The 20,953-nt window shown below is 44.3% G+C and overlaps 1 protein-coding gene and 2 pseudogenes across 1 annotated transcript; 1 reads left to right on the top strand and 2 right to left on the bottom strand.

The window, feature by feature from the left end:
• Nucleotides 1–1,160: 1,160 nt before the first annotated feature.
• LOC125509893 (uncharacterized) lies at nucleotides 1,161–3,657 on the top strand (annotated as a pseudogene).
• Nucleotides 3,658–13,111: 9,454 nt separating this feature from the next.
• On the bottom strand, nucleotides 13,112–14,056 carry LOC147972057 (mitochondrial carrier protein CoAc1 pseudogene; annotated as a pseudogene).
• A 5,826-nt stretch (nucleotides 14,057–19,882) lies between these two features.
• LOC147972056 (uncharacterized) lies at nucleotides 19,883–20,707 on the bottom strand. Its single transcript, XM_087524214.1, has one exon. It carries the CDS (start codon nucleotides 20,705–20,707, stop codon nucleotides 19,883–19,885), a length of 825 nt encoding a protein of 274 aa, XP_087380340.1.
• Between the last annotated feature and the right edge of the window lie 246 nt (nucleotides 20,708–20,953).

The raw sequence follows: 20,953 nt of genomic DNA, 5'->3' as shown, positions 1-20,953 counted from the left end.
GTATCATGATAAATGTCAGGAGCGATGGGCTCCAGATTATCACACCAAAGGAGAAGTAACCGTCACTACAATCGAGCTTAACAAAAAACAAAGTGCTTCATGGGAGGCAACCCATGCAAATAAGGTGGATGAAGAATTAAGTTTGTTTTCTTTTTGTTGTTTCAATAAAGAGTGCTAAAGTATTTGATAGGTGGAAAATGTGAGAAAAATAGTAGGTGATGTGGGTGGGATGGAGCTCGGATAGTCAAGGGCATGGCATCAAACCTCAATGGGGTGGGAGAACATGGACCAGTGGGTGGGAGAACATGGCTTCTCGTGGGAGGTTGACTAAGTTGACAGGCGGGGGCCGTCTGTAAGTGAGAGAGGCGTGCATGGGTGCGGCTACCGTTGGATCTCTCAGAGATAGTTGCGATTAGATCGCAGCATGCTGGTTTGTTTTTTATTCCTAAACGCACGCACTCGCGGTTGGGCACCGTAGTTGGGTCGTCCTGGTTGCGCCTGTGTTTTTTCCTTTTGTAATTTTGTTTTTATTTGTGACCCATGATTTAAGTATGGTTTGAATTGACCCAAATTCAAACCATTTCAAATTCTTTGAACACAAAACTATCACATAAACTAGGGTAAATATATATCTTAGGAAAATATTTTCTTGCCCTTATGCAAAATTTTAAAAGGTTTTTATATGCATAAAAAGATCATATGCCCAGCAATTAAATTCCAAATGGTTTTAGGTTTAAGAAATGGTCATTTTGATTTTCAAAACTCCAAAAATGCACTGAAATAATGGAATGTTATGTGTCAATGCATATAGCCTAAATTTTTAAAAATTGGGATGTGACATGTTCTAAGTCAAACTTATTAAGTTTCTTTCAAGTCTATCAAAACATATATCAATATTTATAACACCGAATTAGTTTCATTAGATTATTCACAAAATATATTTTCATACCGCTATATATTTTTGAACTTTTCAGACTATATATATATATGATGTAATACATGGTCAAACTTAAAGAGGTTTGACTTATGACAAACCTAAAACTTCAATATTTTATCAGGGTTGAGTTTTTTTTTTTGACGGGGCTGTCAGGGGTTGAGTTTGCAGCGCCGGGCTGTCCCAACTCCCAACCGTGTTCATGTTTGTTTCGGACTCTTTTCTCCTATTTTACGCGCAAAAGTTCTTCCCGAAAAAGAACTTGAACGGCGGTACTACGAGAGTCGATCGAGCCCCACGACTCCACGAGACGCTCGACCGATCTGCCCCGCCCCTCGCGCGGCCCCCTATTATCCCTCTCCTCCGGACACCCTAACCCTAGCACAAACACCAGCGACCGGCCATGGCGCTCACCACCCGCAGAGGCGGCGGCGCCGACCAAGCGAGCCTCAGCTTCCTCACGAACCGCGACACGGAGGTCAGGCTCCCCCGCGCGACGCGGGTGAAGAACAAGGCGCCGGCGGGGGTCCAGATCACCGCCGAGCAGATCCTCCGCGAGGCCCGGGAGCGGCAGGAGCCCGAGATCCGCCCGCCCAGGCAGAGGATAACCGACGCCGACGAGCTCGCGGACTACCAGCTCCGCGAGCGCAAGCGATTCGAAGGCCTCGTCACTCGCGGCGGCGTCCCGGCGTGGGTCAATTATGCCCGGTGGGAGGAGGGGCAGGGGGACCTCGCCCGGGCTCGCTCCGTCTACGAGCGCGCTCTGGACCTGGACGCCGCCCGCCGCGACCACGCGATGTGGCTCAAGTACGCCGAGTTCGAGATGCGCAGCCGCTGCGTCAACCACGCGAGGAACGTCTGGGACCGCGCCGTCTCGCTCCTCCCCCGCGTCGACCAGCTGTGGCACAAGTACATCCACATGGAGGAACTGCTTGGCGCCGTCGCCAGTGCTCGCCAGCTCTTTGAGCGCTGGATGGCATGGCGTCCCGACATTGCTGCCTGGAACTCGTACATCAAGTTCGAGCTGCGGTATGGGGAGGTTGAGCGTGCAAGGGCGATCTATGAGAGGTTTGTCGCCGAGCACCCACGGCCCGACACGTTCGTCCGATACGCCAAGTTTGAGATGAAACATGGAGGAGCAGAGCGGGCACGTCGCGTGTACGAGCATGCATCGGAACTGCTTGTGGACGATGAAGACGCAGAGGTGTTGTTTGTAGCTTTTGCTGAGTTTGAGGAAAATCGCCCGGAGGTGGAGCGCGCTCGTGCAATATACAAGTATGCGCTTGACAGAGTGCCCAAGGGCAAGGCTGAGGACCTTTACAGGAAGTTCCTGGCATTTGAGAAACGATGTGGTGACCGTGAGGGGATTGACGATGCCATTGTGGGCAAGCAGAGGTTCCAATATGAAGATGAGGTGAGGAGGAACCCGCTCAATTACGACTCATGGTTCGATTACATCAGGCTGGAGGAGAGCGCCGGTAATAAGGACAGGATCAGGGATGTGTACGAGAGGGCTATCGCAAATGTCCCCCCTGCACAAGAGAAGCGGTACTGGCAGAGGTATATATACCTTTGGATAAACTATGCTTTCTATGAGGAACTTGATGCACAGGACATGGAGAGGACCCGGGAGGTCTACAGGGCGTGTCTGAAACTCATTCCACACAAGAAGTTTACATTTGCGAAGTTGTGGCTGATGGCCGCGCAGTTTGAGATAAGACAGAAGAACATGAAGGCTGCACGGCGGATTCTCGGCAATGCGATAGGTATGGCGCCCAAGGGGAAATTATTCAAGCAGTACATTGAGATCGAGCTTCATCTTGGCAATTTCGACCGCTGTAGAACTCTGTATGAAAAGTATATCGAATGGTCTCCAGCAAATTGTTATGCCTGGAGGAAGTATGCTGAACTTGAAAAGAACCTCGGCGAGGCTGATCGTGCTCGGTCAGTATACGATCTTGCTATCGCTCAGCCAGCCCTCGACATGCCCGAGGTTTTATGGAAGGAGTACTTGCAGTTTGAAATTGATGAAGGTGAATTTGGTAGGGCAAGGGAACTCTACGAGAGACTGCTTGATAGAACAAAGCATCTGAAGGTATGGATCAGCTACGCAGAATTCGAGGCCTCGACTGGCTTGGCAGAAGACAATGGACTGAATAAGAATCATGCTGGTTATCAGGAACAGCAGATCGAGCGGGTCCGGAGGTGTCGAGCGGTCTTTGAAAGGGCATTCGACTACTTCAGGACTAATGCTGCAGAGCTAAAGGAAGAAAGAGTGATGCTCCTGGAAGAATGGCTCAAAACAGAGTTGGGCTTTGGTGATCTTGGTGATGTTGCCTTAGTGCAGAAGAAGGCGCCAAGGAAAGTGAAGAGGAAGAGACCACTGCCCACAGATGATGGCTCCAATATTGCGTACGAGGAGTACGTTGATTATATCTTCCCTGATGAAGTCACGCCGGCATCGAACCTCAAGATATTGGCAGCTGCTTACAAGTGGAAGAAGCAGAAGACTTATTGATTGACACGTTTAGTTTCAAAATTAATCAAGAATGGTTGTAGGATTGCAACTTGGAAACAGTACGTAGACATCATTCTGTTGGATGCCAATTGTCATTTGTTATTCTTATTCCTGTAACCTCAGTTTGAATGTTTGTTGATTGATATTCCTGCTGTATTCAGTTTCACCATTTAATCTAGATCAGAAGGATTACCATTTGACATAACATTAATTAGCAGTACTACTATTGGCTCTGAACTGTATTCAAAATTCAAATGTGCGACGTGAGCACTCTGCAGAAATTCACTTTCAAATTACAGTGGCCGCTTGATGGTGTTGTGTCCGTGCGCGTCCAAACCCTGACTGACAGGTTCATATTTTTCAGCACTTTACTTAATTTTGTCTTCCTTTCTGTGTTGTCTAATGCAAGTGTTTTCTATATTTAATATCCCCCGCAACTATGTAACCCAATTTGTTGTTTTACCATACGGTAGAGAAGTCTCAATTTGTTGTTCATATTTCTTTACGATGATTTATTTTGAGGGTACAACTTTAATCACATAACAACATTTTGCTGGACGTTAGTCGTCTCAATTTTGAATATGGGTCAGTCTGATTTGATGGAGAAGGAAGCAGGCCACAGTAAGCAGCAACGAGGCTGTAGCGAGGCTCGCGGAAGCCAGCAAGGCCTCGGCCAGGAATGAGCCGTAGCTGGCAACCGATGGAAGTGAGTCCGAAGGTTGACAGTTCGGGTGCGAGGGGTGCAAGGTTTACCAGGCTAGAGGGATAACCGGGGGCGGCCGCGAGGTGGTAGCGGGAGTGCCGCAGACCGGTCGTGGGTGGTTCAGATCGAGATCACGGAGAAGACGATGAAACATGTTCTTTTTCAAAAAGAATCAGATTTATTATAAAGATTCATAGAAAGTACAAAGGACCTTAAATATAATAAAAATTACATCTAGGTTCATGGACCACCGAACGACCATTACCACCGACATGCCGCTGTCGTCGCACCTATACCAGATCCACTACGAAATCTTTGTGCATGTGCCTCTAAGGACCAGCGCTCTGGAGTCCTTGCCGTTCAATCCTTAAATTGGTCTGAAAAACCTTATACCAAATCTTGCCGCTGCGTACGAACGACAAGAAACCCTAAGCTCACCATCCTGAGGAGCTGGCAGGAAACTACATTGGAGCTTCATTTGACAGACAAATTTGAGGAGGATCAAAACCCGAAAGACAAACTCGAAGAAAAAGCATCGCCATACGTCCAAGCACCGTTCCTACGAAATCTATATCTATATCTATATCTATACCTTTTTTTAGGGAAAGCTATCATGGCTAGCTTTATTGATTTAACATAGGCATTACATCGTCCACAAGTGAAGAGATCAGACAACCCGGGGGTTTGTCTGTCCAATTTAAAGAGGTCTTATTACAATAAGAAAAGTTAGTAGTACATGCGCCGCCGCTTGATTGGAAGAACGAAAATAATGCTTGAAGACAACCTTCCCTATTAAAGAAGAAACATCCACACATTCCCCGAAAATTGCTGTTGCAGCATCCCACCATCTAGATTGGCCATCACAAAAGTTTATGACGTTTAAGGAATCTGATACCTACTAATAAAAGAAATAGCTATTCTTAATCTGTTTTGCTATTTTACAGAAAACCCCCTAATGTTTCTGACATTACTCCCGCAGTACATATCAAATATTTTTTAAATATTCATATCTTCTAAGCCGTAACTTCAAATTTAACATGTTATATATGGAATTTGATTAGAAAAATATATAAAATATGAATATGATGTTATTTTACCTGTTAACAATTTTAAAAATGAGATTTGCGCTATTCTCCTATGTATAAGAAGAAGAAAAAGAAGACATGCATAAAAACAAGTAAAAAGGAGGCATGCATGAAAAAATAAAAAATAAAAGACAAGTTTGATAAGATATAAATAGTGATGAAATATGGACTGATACCTATGACATGTATGACAAGAAATAGTGATGAAATAGAGGCGCAAGTACCTGCTCCACAGGAGACCATGCAAAAATGTTCTGTTCCAGATAAAAAAACACTCTTTTTATGATTAAAATATCCTGTATCATTGTACAACCTTTTTAACAACTCTTCATGTACTTAAAAAATATGCATGTGAAAAAAGTGTTCAAGAGTTACCCTAAGTTGGTGATTTTAAAACTGAAAAAAATCTTGTCTCCGTAGTGTGCTAACGTGTCATCGTTTGTTTTTGTCGTTTTTATTTACTCGCCCGTAACAACACTCCATTCCGAACATGACATGAATAAATGCATGATCACTTGCCCGTTTCTTTGTACGGATTAAATCTACATGCAAGCCCTGTAGAATCTTAAACCGTGCTTTTATAGGTTAAAACCATCTTTAGTTGGGCCGTAGCTATAAATTCTCAGATTATAGACCATTTTTTGTGCTCTTAGAGCGTGTGGTATTTTTCTCTCCCGTTGCAACGCACGAGACTTTTTGCTAGTCCTACCTATATGCTAGCCAGAGCCGAGGCACCAAGAATCTGCTCCCGCCACCGGCCACCGGAGAGGCAGGTGGAGGGGAGACAAAACCACGGGCTCGCCGGTGGAGATTGATGGGAGAAAGGCTTTCTCTAGTTTCCTTGCCAGAGGGGAAAGAAAAGGGACCGGTTCTGAGATTTCAACGAACAGTGCTTTTCAGAAGATAGGAGATCTGACCGTTTCCTTTACATCCAACGGGTTAAAAGAATTGAGTAGCTCAATTTCTTTTGAATCGACGCACCCAGCCAGGCCGTAATTAAGGTGGTAGGAGTAGTTCAAATGCACCAAGATACAGACTTAGAGGCTAGAGCAACTCCAAGAGCTCCCCTAAAAACTCCCCGTAAACCAACTTCTATGGGATGATCGTAAATTTTTAGGGAAGTTTTCTGATGACAACTTTTCTCGGTTCCGACACATATCTTCCTCTAAACTTTTAGTTTTTCAGTAAACTAGCCTAGAAAATGGCCCAGTTCCACAAGTCGGTGACCCGGCGTGGTGATGTGGTGGTGCCACGATGGTGGCAGCCCGAGATGGCGGCGCCCGGCCGCGATGTGGTGGTGCCATGATGGTGGCAGCCCGAGATGGCGGCGCCCAACCGCGATGTGGTGGTGGCGCGGCATGGTGATGGTGGCGGCGGTGCTCTGCGTGATGGCAGACGGCGGCGGCATGGTGTCGGCAGCCCTCTCGTGGCGGTGCTCGGCGACATGGTAGCGGCGGCGGCGATGCTCTGCGTGATGGCAATTGGCGGCGGCGTGGTGTCGGCAGCCCTCGCGTGGCGTCGCCCGGCGCAGCGTGGCGATCTGGCAGCGGCGAAGGCAACATTCCGGCGGTGGCGCGACCCGGCGTGGCGTTCCGTTGGAGGCGAAGGTAATATTAAAGCGGCGATGCAGCGGTGTCCCGATGTTGCGCCCGTGAAGTTTCAGGCAGGTTATCCACCCGCCAAAATTATACATGAAGGCCATCTTCTCGTAAATTTGGAGGATGGAGGAGGTATTTTTAGGGGATCCTGTATTTTTTTCGTGTTTACGAAAGCTGTTGGAGGCCTTGTTTTGACCCAACTTCCCAAAAATAGTAGTTCTTTTAGAGATACATGAGCTATTGGAGTTGCTCTTAGGGGAGGGTGCCGAGATATGAGACGTGCATAGCCTTCGGCGCCTCCTCTTCTCTGAGCAAAGAAGCCTAGGATTCCTCTACCTCCCGCCCGGCGTCACAGGCGGCCAGCCTTGTCTTCGGCGACCCTAGGGTCATGGATGCACGGTGTACCCTAGCACTTGTCGAAGGGAAGGATCTTGCTTCGTTTTTAGGTGTTTTTATAAGTTCGTTTAGGATTTGCATTCTGATCAGAAAGACGAGGTAGTGGTGGCTTTCTGAAGATGGAATAAGATTCTCCTACCCTAGTCCCTGTTCCGGTGATGCGTTTAGTTTTAACAGAGTGTATGTGGAGATGTGTCTACGGCGGATCTTGCAAGATTCAGTCGTTGCTGGTCTTCGATGAATTTGTTTGAATCTAGCTTTTGTTAATTTTGGTTCGTGTGTCTACAGGTTGGATTATTTCGATCTATATTTTTCTTCATCGACGACAGTTGCTGTTAGCATGCGACTTCTCGATTATCTACTACAATAAGTTTGGTCCGGCTTAAATGAGGAAGGGGCCGATGATGGTGGCGTGCCTTCGGCTCGCTCCACTGCTTGTAGTCGTCGCCAGGTGGTCTATGTACATGGATGTAATTTTTGTTATGTCTGTATTCTTTGTAGTGTCATGTCATGATGAATATAGATGAGAAAATTCCTTATTTGACACTGTCTTAAAATTTGGTTCCTTATTTGACACTGGTGAAAGTGCAATCATGCCCTTAATCGTATTTTGATGTTGATAACAACATGCATATTGAGACTAATCATGTTTATCGAGTATTTCTCAGGATTATGTCCCAAGGGCTATGTGTGTGTGTGGATCATGACTAAGGACATAACAACATATATCACCCAAGAGCAGAGACACAAGACAAAGATAAAAAGCTTCGGCTCCTTGTTTTCGGTTTTGCTCTTGAGTGTAGGGATCCCGCACTATTAAGAGGGGATTGATGGATTTCGCGAAAGAACTTGCTCAAAACCACAAAATTCCCTCTCATACCATCTCATAAATTCTTCCTCTAACTTGTGCAAAAGTGGTAGTAGGTTTCCAAACTAAAAGGTCCAACTTTCACCGGACGTCCGAAGTCTGCGGACGTCCGGCCTCTCTCAACCAACCAGACATCCGACTCTCTCCAGTCGTCCGGTGAGTCTGCACAGAACTGAAATTAGCGGAAGACCGGTCACACTGGATGTCCGGTCACCAGACGTCTGCTCACTTCCGGATTTCCGGTGCACTCAAACAGAACTACAATTAACGGATGTCCGATGACACCGGACGTCCGGGCTCCGGATGACCGGCGCCTTCCGGATGTCCGCTACCTCTGTTTTCACGGTCAGATTTATACTCCAGTGAGCGGACGACCGGCTGCCCGGTCGGACGTCCGGTCCGATCTATGTCACCGGTCGTCCGGTACCCACCGGACGTCCGGCAGCTCCTGTGCCTTAAGTGGCCAAACGGCTAGCTTTTCACTACCACTATATATAGCCTTTCTTCCCCTTCGGGATGGGGTTGACCACTCACGTTGAACAAACCCTAGAACACATTACACTCTCTCTCTCACTCCTCCACACCAAATTTTAGATCCCCAAGGGATTTGAGAGCATTTGAGAGAAGTTGTCCGACCAAGTGATAGATCCACTCCTTCCCCTTCTTTGCACCAAAGGAATTTGTGACTTGAGCAAGTCTTGAGCTTTTCCCATCGTTCTTGTTACTCTTGGAGGTTGGAGACTCCTAGGCGGTAGGAGTCTTTCGGAGAGGAATCAACCTTTGTGATTACCTCCGGAAAAGTTTGTGAGGGTTTGGAGACCACCCCAAGGTCTACCACTAGTGGTTGAGAAACGCCTTCGTGGTGTTGTCTCAAAAAGAGAACAGGGTGAGCCTTCGTGGCGTTGGTGTGCCTTCGTGGTAACACCCACCTCTCTAAACGGTGACGTAGCTTCTCTCCAAGGAAGTGAACATCGGCTTACATCCTCGTCTCTTGGAGTTGCGGTTATCCCTAACCTTAACTCTCTGCTTGTGGTTACTTGTCTCATCTGCACTTACCTAAATCATATTGTGTCAGTCTACTCATTTACTTGTATTACTTGATTATCTTGTTTAGCTCTTAGCATCACACTTGCGATTGTTAGGCTCACTTTCATATTCCACACTATTGCCTAAAATTGCCAAGTAACAATTAAAATTTGTATTTGTACCTATTCACCCCCCCTCTAGGTCCATCTCGATCCTTTCAACTGGAAAAGTTTTTCTTCCCTATTTGACACTAGTCCTAAATTTTATTCCCTATACGACACTTCCGTCCATTTTGAGCCTAAATGACACCTGAAAAGACAATTTGCCCCTCATGCACTATGTGTGTGCGCGCGTGTGTGCTGTTGCGTGTGTGGGTCCACGCGCACATGTGTGCTGCTGCTGCATGTGTGTGTGCATGTGTGCTGCTGCGTGTGTGTTTGCTACTGCGTGTGTACGTGCGCGCGCGAGTGTGTGCTGTTGCGTGCCTGCGTGTGTGCTGCTGCTGCGTGTGTGTATGTGTGTGTGCTGCGTGCGTGTGTGTTGCTGTGTGTGTGTGTGCACGTGCACGTGCATGTTGTTGCGTGTGTGTGCGCGCGCGTGTGTGTTGGTGCATGTGTATGTGTTGCTGCATGTGTGCTCCTGCCCTCGCACTGATGCTGCGTGTGTGCGCTATTGCCCGCTACACACATACCACATGAGGGGCAAAAGAATCTTTTCAGGTGTCATTTAGATTTAAAATGGACAAAAATGTCATATAGGGAATAAAATTTAGAACTTGTGTCAAGTAGGGAAGAAAAACTTTTTCAGTATCAAATAAGGAAGCATATTTTAAAATAATGTCAAATAAGGAATTTTCTCAATATAGATTGAAAGTTTTCTCAAAAGAAAGGTACTACAAGTATCCATGGTCAAGTGTCAACGAACACGACTGTAAAAAAAAAATGCAAGTAAACTGAAACTTGAATAGGTTACAGGCAACTGAATAATAGGGGAGTGACTACGTGCAAGGTGACTGTTTTTAATTTTTGGGTCAGTTGACTGACCATAATTTTTACTCTCTTGTACGTTGGTACAGACTGCTCTAATATAGTGTTCAAAGCGTTTACAGGTGACCGAAGAATAGCACTCTCACACATATGTGCAATCTTTCACACATGTATATTTATTTTTATATGCATGCATACAATACATACACATATACACATGTATATATCATTTTGAAGGGAGAGAAAGGGGGGGGGGGTACTTAAACCCATATTTGATATTTCTAACTCGTTTATGTCTACTATAATCATCTCACTAGACAACTTAATATTAGATTTTTTTTTGATAAATTACACAGGCCATACTGAATGTTCTTATAGAAGCCACACAACTTTGGACCCGAATTGAGGATTGCACAAACATTCTTCATCTTTAAGCGGCTATTGAAAAATAAATGAAGTCTCACCCAAAATTTGAACTGTTAAATTAAAAATCTAACACCTGTGTTGGGTTCACCTTAAAGAGTAAACGGTAAAAAATAAGAGTAAATATGAATAAAAAATAAATTTTATAAAAAATGAAATAGTGCAATTGGTATTAACCTTAAAGAACAAAGATAATGAAAAAAAATGAAAACAAATAATGACAAAATTTGCACACAATCTCCACAGAAATTGCGCTATTCTAAGATATGCAAGAATATGCGTATAATAAAGGAATTTTCACAAAAAAGAAAGTTTCCTAGGAAGAAATAATTTTTTTTAGAGGAATGCCCTTGGGTGCACTTTATTAAAATCAAATGGTGGTTACATCAAAACTAATGTTTGGGACAATAAATTATTAGCATTGGTATTACCCTTAATGAAGAAAAAGAATAAAATAAAACTGAAACAAATTCAAAATAATAAAGTTTTCTATGAAAGAATGAATTAGTGGCTTTTGTATTACCCTTCAATAAGAAAGAAGATGAAATAAATACCGAAACGGACTCAAAGTAGTGAAATTCCCAGAGAAAGAATGAATTTGTGACATTGTATTATGATTTAAGAAGAAAAAAATAAATAAAAAACAAATCTAAATCAGACAATTACAAAATTTACACACGATATACATAAAAAATGCGTGTTATAAAAATACACAAGAAAAAGCATATGAAAGTGAATTTTTTGCAAAAATATATATAGTTTCCTATGTACGGTTGAATTAATGACATTCGTATTACCTTTAAAGAAGAAAGAAAATGAAATAAATACTAAAACAAAACCAAAATAATGAAATTTTTTAAGGAAGAATGAATTGGTGGGCGTTGATATTACCATTTAAGAAGAATGAAAATGAGAAAAAAAATCTAAATCAAACAATGACAAATTTTGCAGATGATACACATAAAAGTTGTGATTTAAAATATATGCAAGAATGAACATATAAAAGTGGATTTTTATACAAAAAGAAGTTTCATTACTACGAATGAATTAGTGGTACTGGTTCTACTGTCAAGGGAATTGAAGTTTTCTAATAAAGAATGAATTAGTTGGTATTAACCTTTGTGAAGAAACAAAATGACAAAAAGAAATTGCATACGAGTTTGCATTGAAATTGCACTTTTTCTAATATGAAACAATAGTCATATAATAATACAATTTTGACACATATTGTATAGTTTTTATGTGTATACATTTACACTCATCAAACACCCTAAAATAGCAACACACAAAAAACTGAAAACCAACTAATAAAGAAAAACAGAAAACAAAAGCAAAAGCAAAAATGCACATCTATACTCCTATATAGTGTACGAGTAGCAAGTCATATGGACCGTTGGATCTTCCTAATCGGACGGCTCAAATTTAATGGCTTGTGTTACCGATACACGTGGCTGCATATAAACCGTTGGATATGTTAATCTGATGGCCTACATTGCGGGGATTTGCCGCACCATTTCCCCGTGCTGCCAGTCTGCCACTCTCAGATGTAGTAGTACTTTCTAGGATGTGCATGCATGTGATTCTCCTTGTGTTCTTTAGAGCCTAGCCACTATCCAGAAATTTCCAGCAGAGTCCGGTGATGCATGCAGGAGTAGAGTAGAGTGGCACCAGGAGTGCTAGCAGCAGCAACTAGCAAGTACGCTTCATGATGAGAGAGAGAGAAAGCATGTGATGGTGTAGCATGGGTAAAGGCGCACAAGCTAAAACAGATTAAACAGTGACAAACAAAGTGAAAATGTAATATATGTACAACTAAATAGCTTTTACTTTCTCTTATTACAAATTTATTTTACAAATATTTATTACCCTTGTTTTCTTAGTTTTTATCAACAATTCTGTGAAAACTCTGATTTGCAAACAGACACAATAATGTTTAAATTATTATTTTATTTCTAACGATAAATAACTTGCAAACAGTACTCTCTCTTGCTCAATCTAATATTTTCTCCGATCCATAATAAGTATCGCAGTTCTGAACTGAAGTTAAACTTAAACTTTATTAAGACAAACATTTGAGGAGTGAACCTGGTATACTTTTTCTCATGGTATTCTATATTGTGTAAATTCGGTATTATATATATATATTTATTAAATCGTGCAAAATTTTATAATTAATAATTAATTAGTTCAACTCATGATCCTACTTAACTTTTTTTTTGTGAAATATGATACTATTTAAAATTACCCACATGTATGTGTATTAATAACTATCTCCACACGTGCATGGCACGTGCCATTTACTAGTGTAAATAAAGAGAGAAAGGGAAAGGCAGGGTCGCACATGAAATGGGTTCAGCCCACTAAGGAATCGACTGACCCAAAATATATGGTCAGTCAAGAAAAAACAGCCCAAAGCAGTGCATAGACCAGCCCAGAAAAAAATATGAGCACGAATCTGACGTAGAATTCAACAGTCCAAAAATTGACTAATCCAAAAGTAATTTTCAGGCGACTTGCGTATAGCTAAAGTGGAATAAAACCGTTAAAAAAAAGCTAAAGTGGAATAATAGAGGACTAGCGATGGCTGGTTGGCAGGTTGAGCAGAGCCTTCATCTCCTCGTATGCCACCAGCCCGATGGCCGCTGACGGCGCCGCCTTCAGGAACGAGAGCCCTAGCCCTGCGTATAGCTGCCGCGCCCCCTGCGCCCTTGCGATGGCCCGAACGCCCTGCAGCGCCCCGGTGACCGCCGTCCCCGTGCCGGTGCCGCCGAGCTGCATCTGCCGCCGCACCACGCTCAGCGGGTACGTCGCCGTGTTGCCCACCAGACCCGCCGCCATCCCGCACACCACCTTGGCATCCACGCGCCCCTCGTAGTCCTCTGGGAGCCGGCGCTTCAGCGACTCGTACACGAAGAAGCGGAGCCCGGCGGTCGGGAGCACGCGCGCCAGCGACGGCCACGCACCACGGTACAGGCCGCGGACGCCGCCCTCCGCGTACACGCTCCGGAGCACGCCGAAGACGCCCGCCTCGGTGGCACGGCAGGCGAGCCTGGTGCGCGCGAGATCGAGCGGGTACGTGGCTATCAGCGACGTGCCGCCGGCGGCCGAGCCGGCGAGCAGGTCCACGACCGGCCCGCCGCCGAGCGAGGGGACGGCGCCGAGGAGCCAGCTCCGGTACTGCTCGTACGCCATGAAGTGGATCGCCTTGGAAGGGAACACGCGCAGCGCGTTGGTGCCGTTCCCGCGGTAGAGCCCCCTGAGGCCCTCGCGGCGGCTGATCTCGAGGAGCGTCCTGAAGGCGCTGGTGCCGGCGGGCGCCGCCCCACCTCCGACCTGTCGGAGGAGCTTCACTCGATCGAGCGGCGCGACGGCCGTCTTGGCCGCCACGCCCGCGACGCCGCCGGCGAGCATCTCCTTGACGTGGTGCCACGGCGTGGAGCCGAGCGCGGCATCGCTTGCTACTGCCATATTGGAGACATCGGAAGTGGTGACCGTCTCCTGAACGCTGTCCATTGGCATGGTATATACTGTACGTCCACCTACGTTGTCGATAGCAAAAATACGGAATCCTCGCTCGCTATATATATCCCGGCGGGGACGCGACGTTTGTCTCAGCATTAGTGTCCGCGATCACGAGGGTTTGCGGTTCGAAACAATAACGAATAAATATACCAAAATGTTACGTAGGCAACTGAAGTATCCTTCGATTTTGAAAAATCCAATTGACGTCCGTCGATTATGTGCAAAGCCCCGGGATGGAGATGAGGACGCCACGGCGAGCGGCAGCTGGCTTAGGTCTTTCCGTCGCTGCAACGCTCCCCTTGATCGGATGGGGTGAGAATATCGGAAGGAGAGTAAACCTTTTTTTTTTGCAGGGTGAGGAGAGTAAACCTTACGTGAATTGTGTTCTCACATGTGGCCAGCTCTCTCCCGTATCCCTTTAATATGACGCTGATGACAGGGGACCTAAAACCTGAGTTGGTTTTTGGGCGCCCCCGATCAGGGCGCGTTAGTTCTGATCGAGGCTCACGTATGTTGGTACGTGGATCCCTTTACTTATCGTTATCCCTTCATTTTTTTCTGTTAGACTAATAGATCTAACTGGCCTGTTTAAGTCGTCAGATCAAAACCAACATTCTCTCTCTTGATCGTTAGGCTTAACTTCATTCGTCCATTCTACATAGGAATGATGCACCAAAGTGAGGTGTTACAACAGCTCGAAACGCTATAGAACCTCAACACTTATAGCACACCCGCCTATTTCGAAATGGAAAACATTTTGCTAATTGGGGAGTGGTTTATTTTAATGGTCCTCTTATTCCAGAATCATCAGGCTTCCAGTAGTCCCATGCCGGCAACATGCTCACGAAAAATACTGGGTGGTAAGCCTTTTGTTAGCGAATCCGTAAGCATATGCTTCGTTCTTATGTGTTTAACATCAACTGTTTGATTCTGGATTCTATCTTTCACAACACGATACTTTATGTCAACGTGTCTGGCAGCATTACTTGACCTGTTGTTACTGGTATAGAAAACTGCCGGTTCATTATCGTAGTACAATAAAATTGGTTTAGATATGCTGTCAACCACTTTAAGTTCGGGAATAGAATTCTTTAGCCATACAGCCTGCCCGGTGGCCTCATAACATGCTACAAATTCTGCTTGCATCGTAGATCCAGCAGTTAATGTTTGTTTGGAGCTTTTCCACGATATAGCCCCTCCGTGAGTGTGAATATATAACCTGACGTGGATCTCTTACTATCCACACACCCGGCAAAATCATAGTCTAAATAACCAACAATTTCTAGGTTATCAGTTCTTTTATATGTAAGCATGAAATCCTTAGTTCCTTGCATATAACGCAAGACTTTCTTTGCGGCCTTCCAGTGGTCCGGTCCTGGATTTGATTGGTATCTGCCAAGCATCCCGATTACAAAACATAAATCTAGGCGTGTACACATTTGAGCATACATGATACTTCCGACAGCTGAAGCATAAGGAACCGACTTCATCTGATCAGTTTCATATTGGTTCCTCGGACATTGAAATGTCCCAAACTTATCGCCCTTAACTATAGGAGCAGGTGAGGGTGAGCACTTATGCATATTGAATTTTTTCAGTACTCTCTCAAAGTATGCTTTTTGAGATAGTCCTAACGTTCCTCTGGACCTATCTCGATGAATCTCGATGCCGAGGACATACGAGGCTTCACCAAGATCTTTCATATCAAAACTGGATGACAGAAAATTCTTGGTCTCATGCAGCGTACCCTTATCGCTACATGCCAATAATATGTCATCAACGTATAGGACTAAAAATGTGAACCTACTGCCTTTAAACTTAACGTATATGCAGTTGTCCACAACATTTTCGGTGAAACCAAAAGTTTTGATAATTTTATCAAACTTGAGGTACCACTCTCTTGAAGCTTGCTTCAAGCCATAAATTGATTTCTTTAGACGACATGCTAAATGTTCCTTCCCTTCCACAACAAAGCCTTCTGGCTGAGCCATGTAAACGTTTTCTTTCAAGTCACCATTTAGAAATGCCGTTTTAACATCCATTTGGTGTAGTTCTAGGTCGTAATGAGCTACTAAAGCCATTATGATTCTGAAAGAATCCTTGGTTGACACTGGAGAGAAGGTTTGCTTATAATCAATGCCTTCTCTCTGTGTATACCCTTTTGCCACTAGCCTTGCCTTGAACCGTTCGACATTCCCTTTGAAATCATACTTGGTTTTGTAAACCCACTTGCAGCCTACTTTCTTAGCTCCATCGGGAACTTCTACTAAGTCCCATACGTCGTTTGAGCCCATGGATTTCAACTCGTCTTCCATGGCAACCAAGCATTTGGACGAATTTTCGCTTCTAATGGCTTCCTTATAGGAGGTTGGATCCTCCACCTTTCCCATATCATTCATGTTCTCCATTAGAAAAGTGATATAATCATCTGATATGGCTTTCTTCCTCTCAGGCCGTGGTCTACCCATGGGCAGAGGTGGTGGTGGTGTTGGGTAACGTAGTAATTTCAAAAAATTTCCTACGCACACACAAGATCATGTTGATGCACAACAACGAGAGGGGAGAGTGTTGTCTACGTACCAACGCAGACCGACTGCGGAAGCGATCACACAACGTAGAGGAAGTAGTCATACGTTTTCCCGATCCAACCGATCCAAGCACCGTTACTCCGGCACCTCCGAGTTCTTAGCACACGTACAGCTCGATGACGATCCCCGGGCTCCGATCCAGCAAAGCGTCGGGGAAGAGTTCCGTCAGCATGACAGCGTGGTGACGATCTTGATGTTCTACCGTCGCAGGGCTTCGCCTAAGCACCGCTACAATATGATTGAGGTGGAATATGGTGGCAGGGGGCACCGCACACGGCTATGGAACGATCACGGGGATCAATTGTGTGTCTAGAGGTGCCCCCTGCCCATGTATATAAAGGAGCAAGGGGGGAGAGGTGCGGCCAGCCTTGGGGCGCGCCAGGAGGAGTCCTACTCCCTCTGGGAGTAGGATTCCCCCCCAATCCTAGTTGGAATAGGAATCCTCAAGGGGGGAAAGAGAGAGAGGGGGGCCGGCCACCTCTCCTAGTCCTAATAGGACTAGGGGATAGGACTAGGGGAGGGGGGGAGGCGCGCGGCCACTTTGGGATGCCCCTTTCTCCTTTCCACTAAGGCCCATGAAGGCCCATATGGCTCCCGGGGGGTTCCGGTAACCTCCCGGTACTCCGGTAAAATCCCGATTTCACCCGGAACACTTCCGATATCCAAATATAGGCTTCCAATATATCAATCTTTATGTCTCGACCATTTCGAGACTCCTCGTCATGTCTGTGATCACATCCGGGACTCCGAACAACCTTCGGTACATCAAAATGCATAAACTCATAATAACTGTCATCGTAACGTTAAGCGTGCGGACCCTACGGTTCAAGAACAATGTAGACATGACCGAGACACGTCTCCGGTCAATAACCAATAGCGGGACCTGGATGCCCATATTGGCTCCTACATATTCTATAAAGATCTTTATTGGTCAGACCGCATAACAACATACGTTGTTCCCTTTGTCATCGGTATGTTACTTGCCCGAGATTCGATCGTCGGTATCCAATACCTAGTTCAATCTCGTTACCGGCAAGTCTCTTTACTCGTTCTATAATACATCATCCCGCAACTAACTCATTAGTTGCAATGCTTGCAAGGCTTATGTGATGTGCATTACCGAGAGGGCCCAAAGATACCTCTCCGACAATCAGAGTGACAAATCCTAATCTCGAAATACGCCAACCCAACATGTACCTTTGGAGACACCTGTAGAGCTCCTTTATAATCACCCAGTTACGTTGTGACGTTTGGTAGCACACAAAGTGTTCCTCCGGCAAACGGGAGTTGCATAATCTCATAGTCATAGGAACATGTATAAGTCATGAAGAAAGCAATAGCAACATACTAAACGATCGGGTGCTAAGCTAATGGAATGGGTCATGTCAATCAGATCATTCAACTAATGATGTGACCTCGTTAATCAAATAACAACTCTTTGTTCATGGTTAGGAAACATAACCATCTTTGATTAACGAGCTAGTCAAGTAGAGGCATACTAGTGACACTCTGTTTGTCTATGTATTCACACATGTATTATGTTTCCGGTTAATACAATTCTAGCATGAATAATAAACATTTATCATGATATAAGGAAATAAATAATAACTTTATTATTACCTCTAGGGCATATTTCCTTCAGGTGGAACATCATCATTTTCATTATTTTCTTGGAGATCCCAATTTGTCTCATTATTAGTTTCTGGATCACCATTCGACTGAGAGACTGAACCGTGAGATTCAGGATCATCAGATGTCACATTTCTTCGTATTGGAAAAACAATCTCTTGGATAGTCGGGGATGGCACACAAACCCGCTTCTCCTCAAGATCGATCTCCCTTAAATTTGTGACCTCATTATCCTCAAAAAATACCGCTTGTCTAGTCTCCACAAACTTGGTGGTGTGACTTGGACAATAAAAACGATATCCCTTTCCCCTATGAGGGTATCCAACGAAGAAACAACTAACTGTTTTTGGATGCAATTTCTTTAGTTGTGGATTGAAAACTTTAGCTTCAGCAGGGCAACCCCACACTCGTAAGTAATTCAAGCTTGGTTTCTTTCCCGCCCACATCTCGTAAGGTGTGTTCGATGCTGACTTAGTTGGAGGAATATTTAGTATGTGTGCAGCTGTCTTTAATGCCTCTATCCAAAGGCTTACTGGTAAACTCGAGTGACTAAGCATGCTTAGCACCATATCCATAAGGGTGTGGTTGCGGCGCTCGACCACACCATTTTGTTGTGGTTCACCAGGCATTGAGTACTGAGCAATGATTCCATTTTCAGATAAGAACTTGGCAAAAGGTCTAGGAATCTGCCCATAAGGAGCATGCCTACCATAATACTCTCCCCCGCGATCAGACTGTACAACTTTGATTTTTACGTTCAGTTGATTTTCAACCTCCGCTTCATAGACTTTGAATTTCTCCAAAGCTTCCGATCGGTCACGTATGGGATAAATATACCCATAGCGGGAAAAGTCGTCTGTAAATGTAATCAATGAATCAAAACCATCTACAGACTTAACATTAAGGGGTCCACATATGTCGGTGTGAATTAATTCTAAAACCCATGTGGCTCTTACTGCTCCTTTCTTAATTGTTTGTGTGAATTTTCCTTTAATGCAGTCGACACATTTGTCTGCATCTAAGAAGTCTAATGGGAGGAGTATTTTATTTTTAACTAAGCATTCCATTCTCCCCCTCGAAATGTGGCCCAAACGACAATGCCACAATTTCGAAGAATTACTAACTCCTTTCCATTTCTTCTCAACATTAATTTCATCACTCACATGCATAACTGAATCATTATTAAGAGATAACATGTATAGTTGGCCTCGCCTAACACCGATGCCTACATTCTTATTACATTTGATCAAAGCAAATTGTTTCTTGCCAAAATGGCACTCATACATATCATCATCTAAACGAGAAACTGAAATCAAATTCCTACTTAAGGTAGGCACATAAATAACATTATTCAATGTAAGAGTATGGCCAGTGTGTAGCTCCAACGTGAGAGATCCCACAGCTTCAACATCGGCCTCAACTCCGCTCGCAACCTTAAGCTTTCTTGTTCCTCCTCTTATAGTTTGGATCGTATCGAATCCCTGCATAGATTTAGCAACGTGAGTGGTTGCACCTGAATCAATCCACCATGACTTTATAGAAAAATCGACATAAAGAGATTCATCTACAAAAGTAATTTCATCAATACCTCTTTTGTTCATCCATTTTAGAAAGCCTGGGCAGTCCCTTTGATAGTGTCCCTCCTCTTTGCAGAAGTTACAAGCATTTTCTCCAGCAATGGAGCTGCTAGGAGCAGAAGAAGAACTGCCGGCTTCTTTACCTTTGAATGCCTTAGGGTTGAATGGCTTAGTGCTTTCTTTCTTGACTTGCTTTTTCTGAGGCTTTGGGAAACCTTGCCCGTCATGCTTTCTCTTGTTAGAGCCAACATGAAAAAATGGTCTTTCTTCTGCCTCATGATCCTCTCTTCCTCCTGGACGATCCTGGCGGTCATCTCAGAGAGTTGCCATTTTTCCTTTAGAGAGTTATAGTTGACCTTAAATTGTTCAAACTCTTCTGGAAGAGACTCAAGAATAATTATGACAAGAATGGCGTAACTTAAAGAAAACTCCAAGGCCTTAAGTTTGGTGTAAGCATTTACCACCCTCAATATGTGTTGCCTAACGTTTTCGTCAATAGTGTATTTCTGAAGAAGCTTAGCAAAAATCTCATGAGCATACACTTTGTCGGAGCCTTTAAATTGCTCCTCCATTTCAGTGAGGAATTCTTTAGCAGTGTCTTTCTTAGTGAGTGCTTCAGAAATGTCCGGCGATATTGTCGCTTTCATGATGAGAAGTGCAATATGGTTGGACTTGTTCCACTTTTCCATCTTAACATCATAGTCCTTCTTGAGTTCTACATACCCTGTAGCACCTGCCACAGGTGCCACAGGTTTTTCTTCCCTCAAGGCATAGTCAAACTCATTACAACCCAAACATAATTTGACTTGGGACTTCCAACGAGGGAAGTTACTCCCCGTAAGTGGTTCAATCATGTCAGACCGGAATGGAGCGGAAGCTGAAATCATCATAAAATTTCATAAGTAAACTTGCATGGTTATAAATTTACGTTGGTAAATAAACAAACATGCCAAGTATTTAATTTCAACTCCATGTCAAAACACCATTGGGCAGAAAAAACATGGAATTAAAATATCATAGGGGATGACTCATAGTAATAAAACAACGTTGGTCTGAATTAAAATTAGAGTCATTTCATTCTCAATTTAAACATCAACATA

Source organism: Triticum urartu, chromosome 5A, assembly GCF_056163025.1.
Source record: "Triticum urartu cultivar PI428250 chromosome 5A, HENAU_Tu73, whole genome shotgun sequence".
In the NCBI taxonomy this organism is placed as follows: Eukaryota; Viridiplantae; Streptophyta; class Magnoliopsida; order Poales; family Poaceae; genus Triticum; species Triticum urartu.
The sequence above is the reverse complement of the archived record's forward strand: the minus strand, read 5'-3'. Positions and strand labels throughout refer to the sequence as shown.

What these genes read in the sequence shown, in the direction of transcription:
- LOC147972056 (XM_087524214.1), bottom strand. Translation starts at nt 20,707, where the DNA reads ATGATTGAACCACTTACGGGGAGTAACTTCCCTCGTTGGAAGTCCCAA.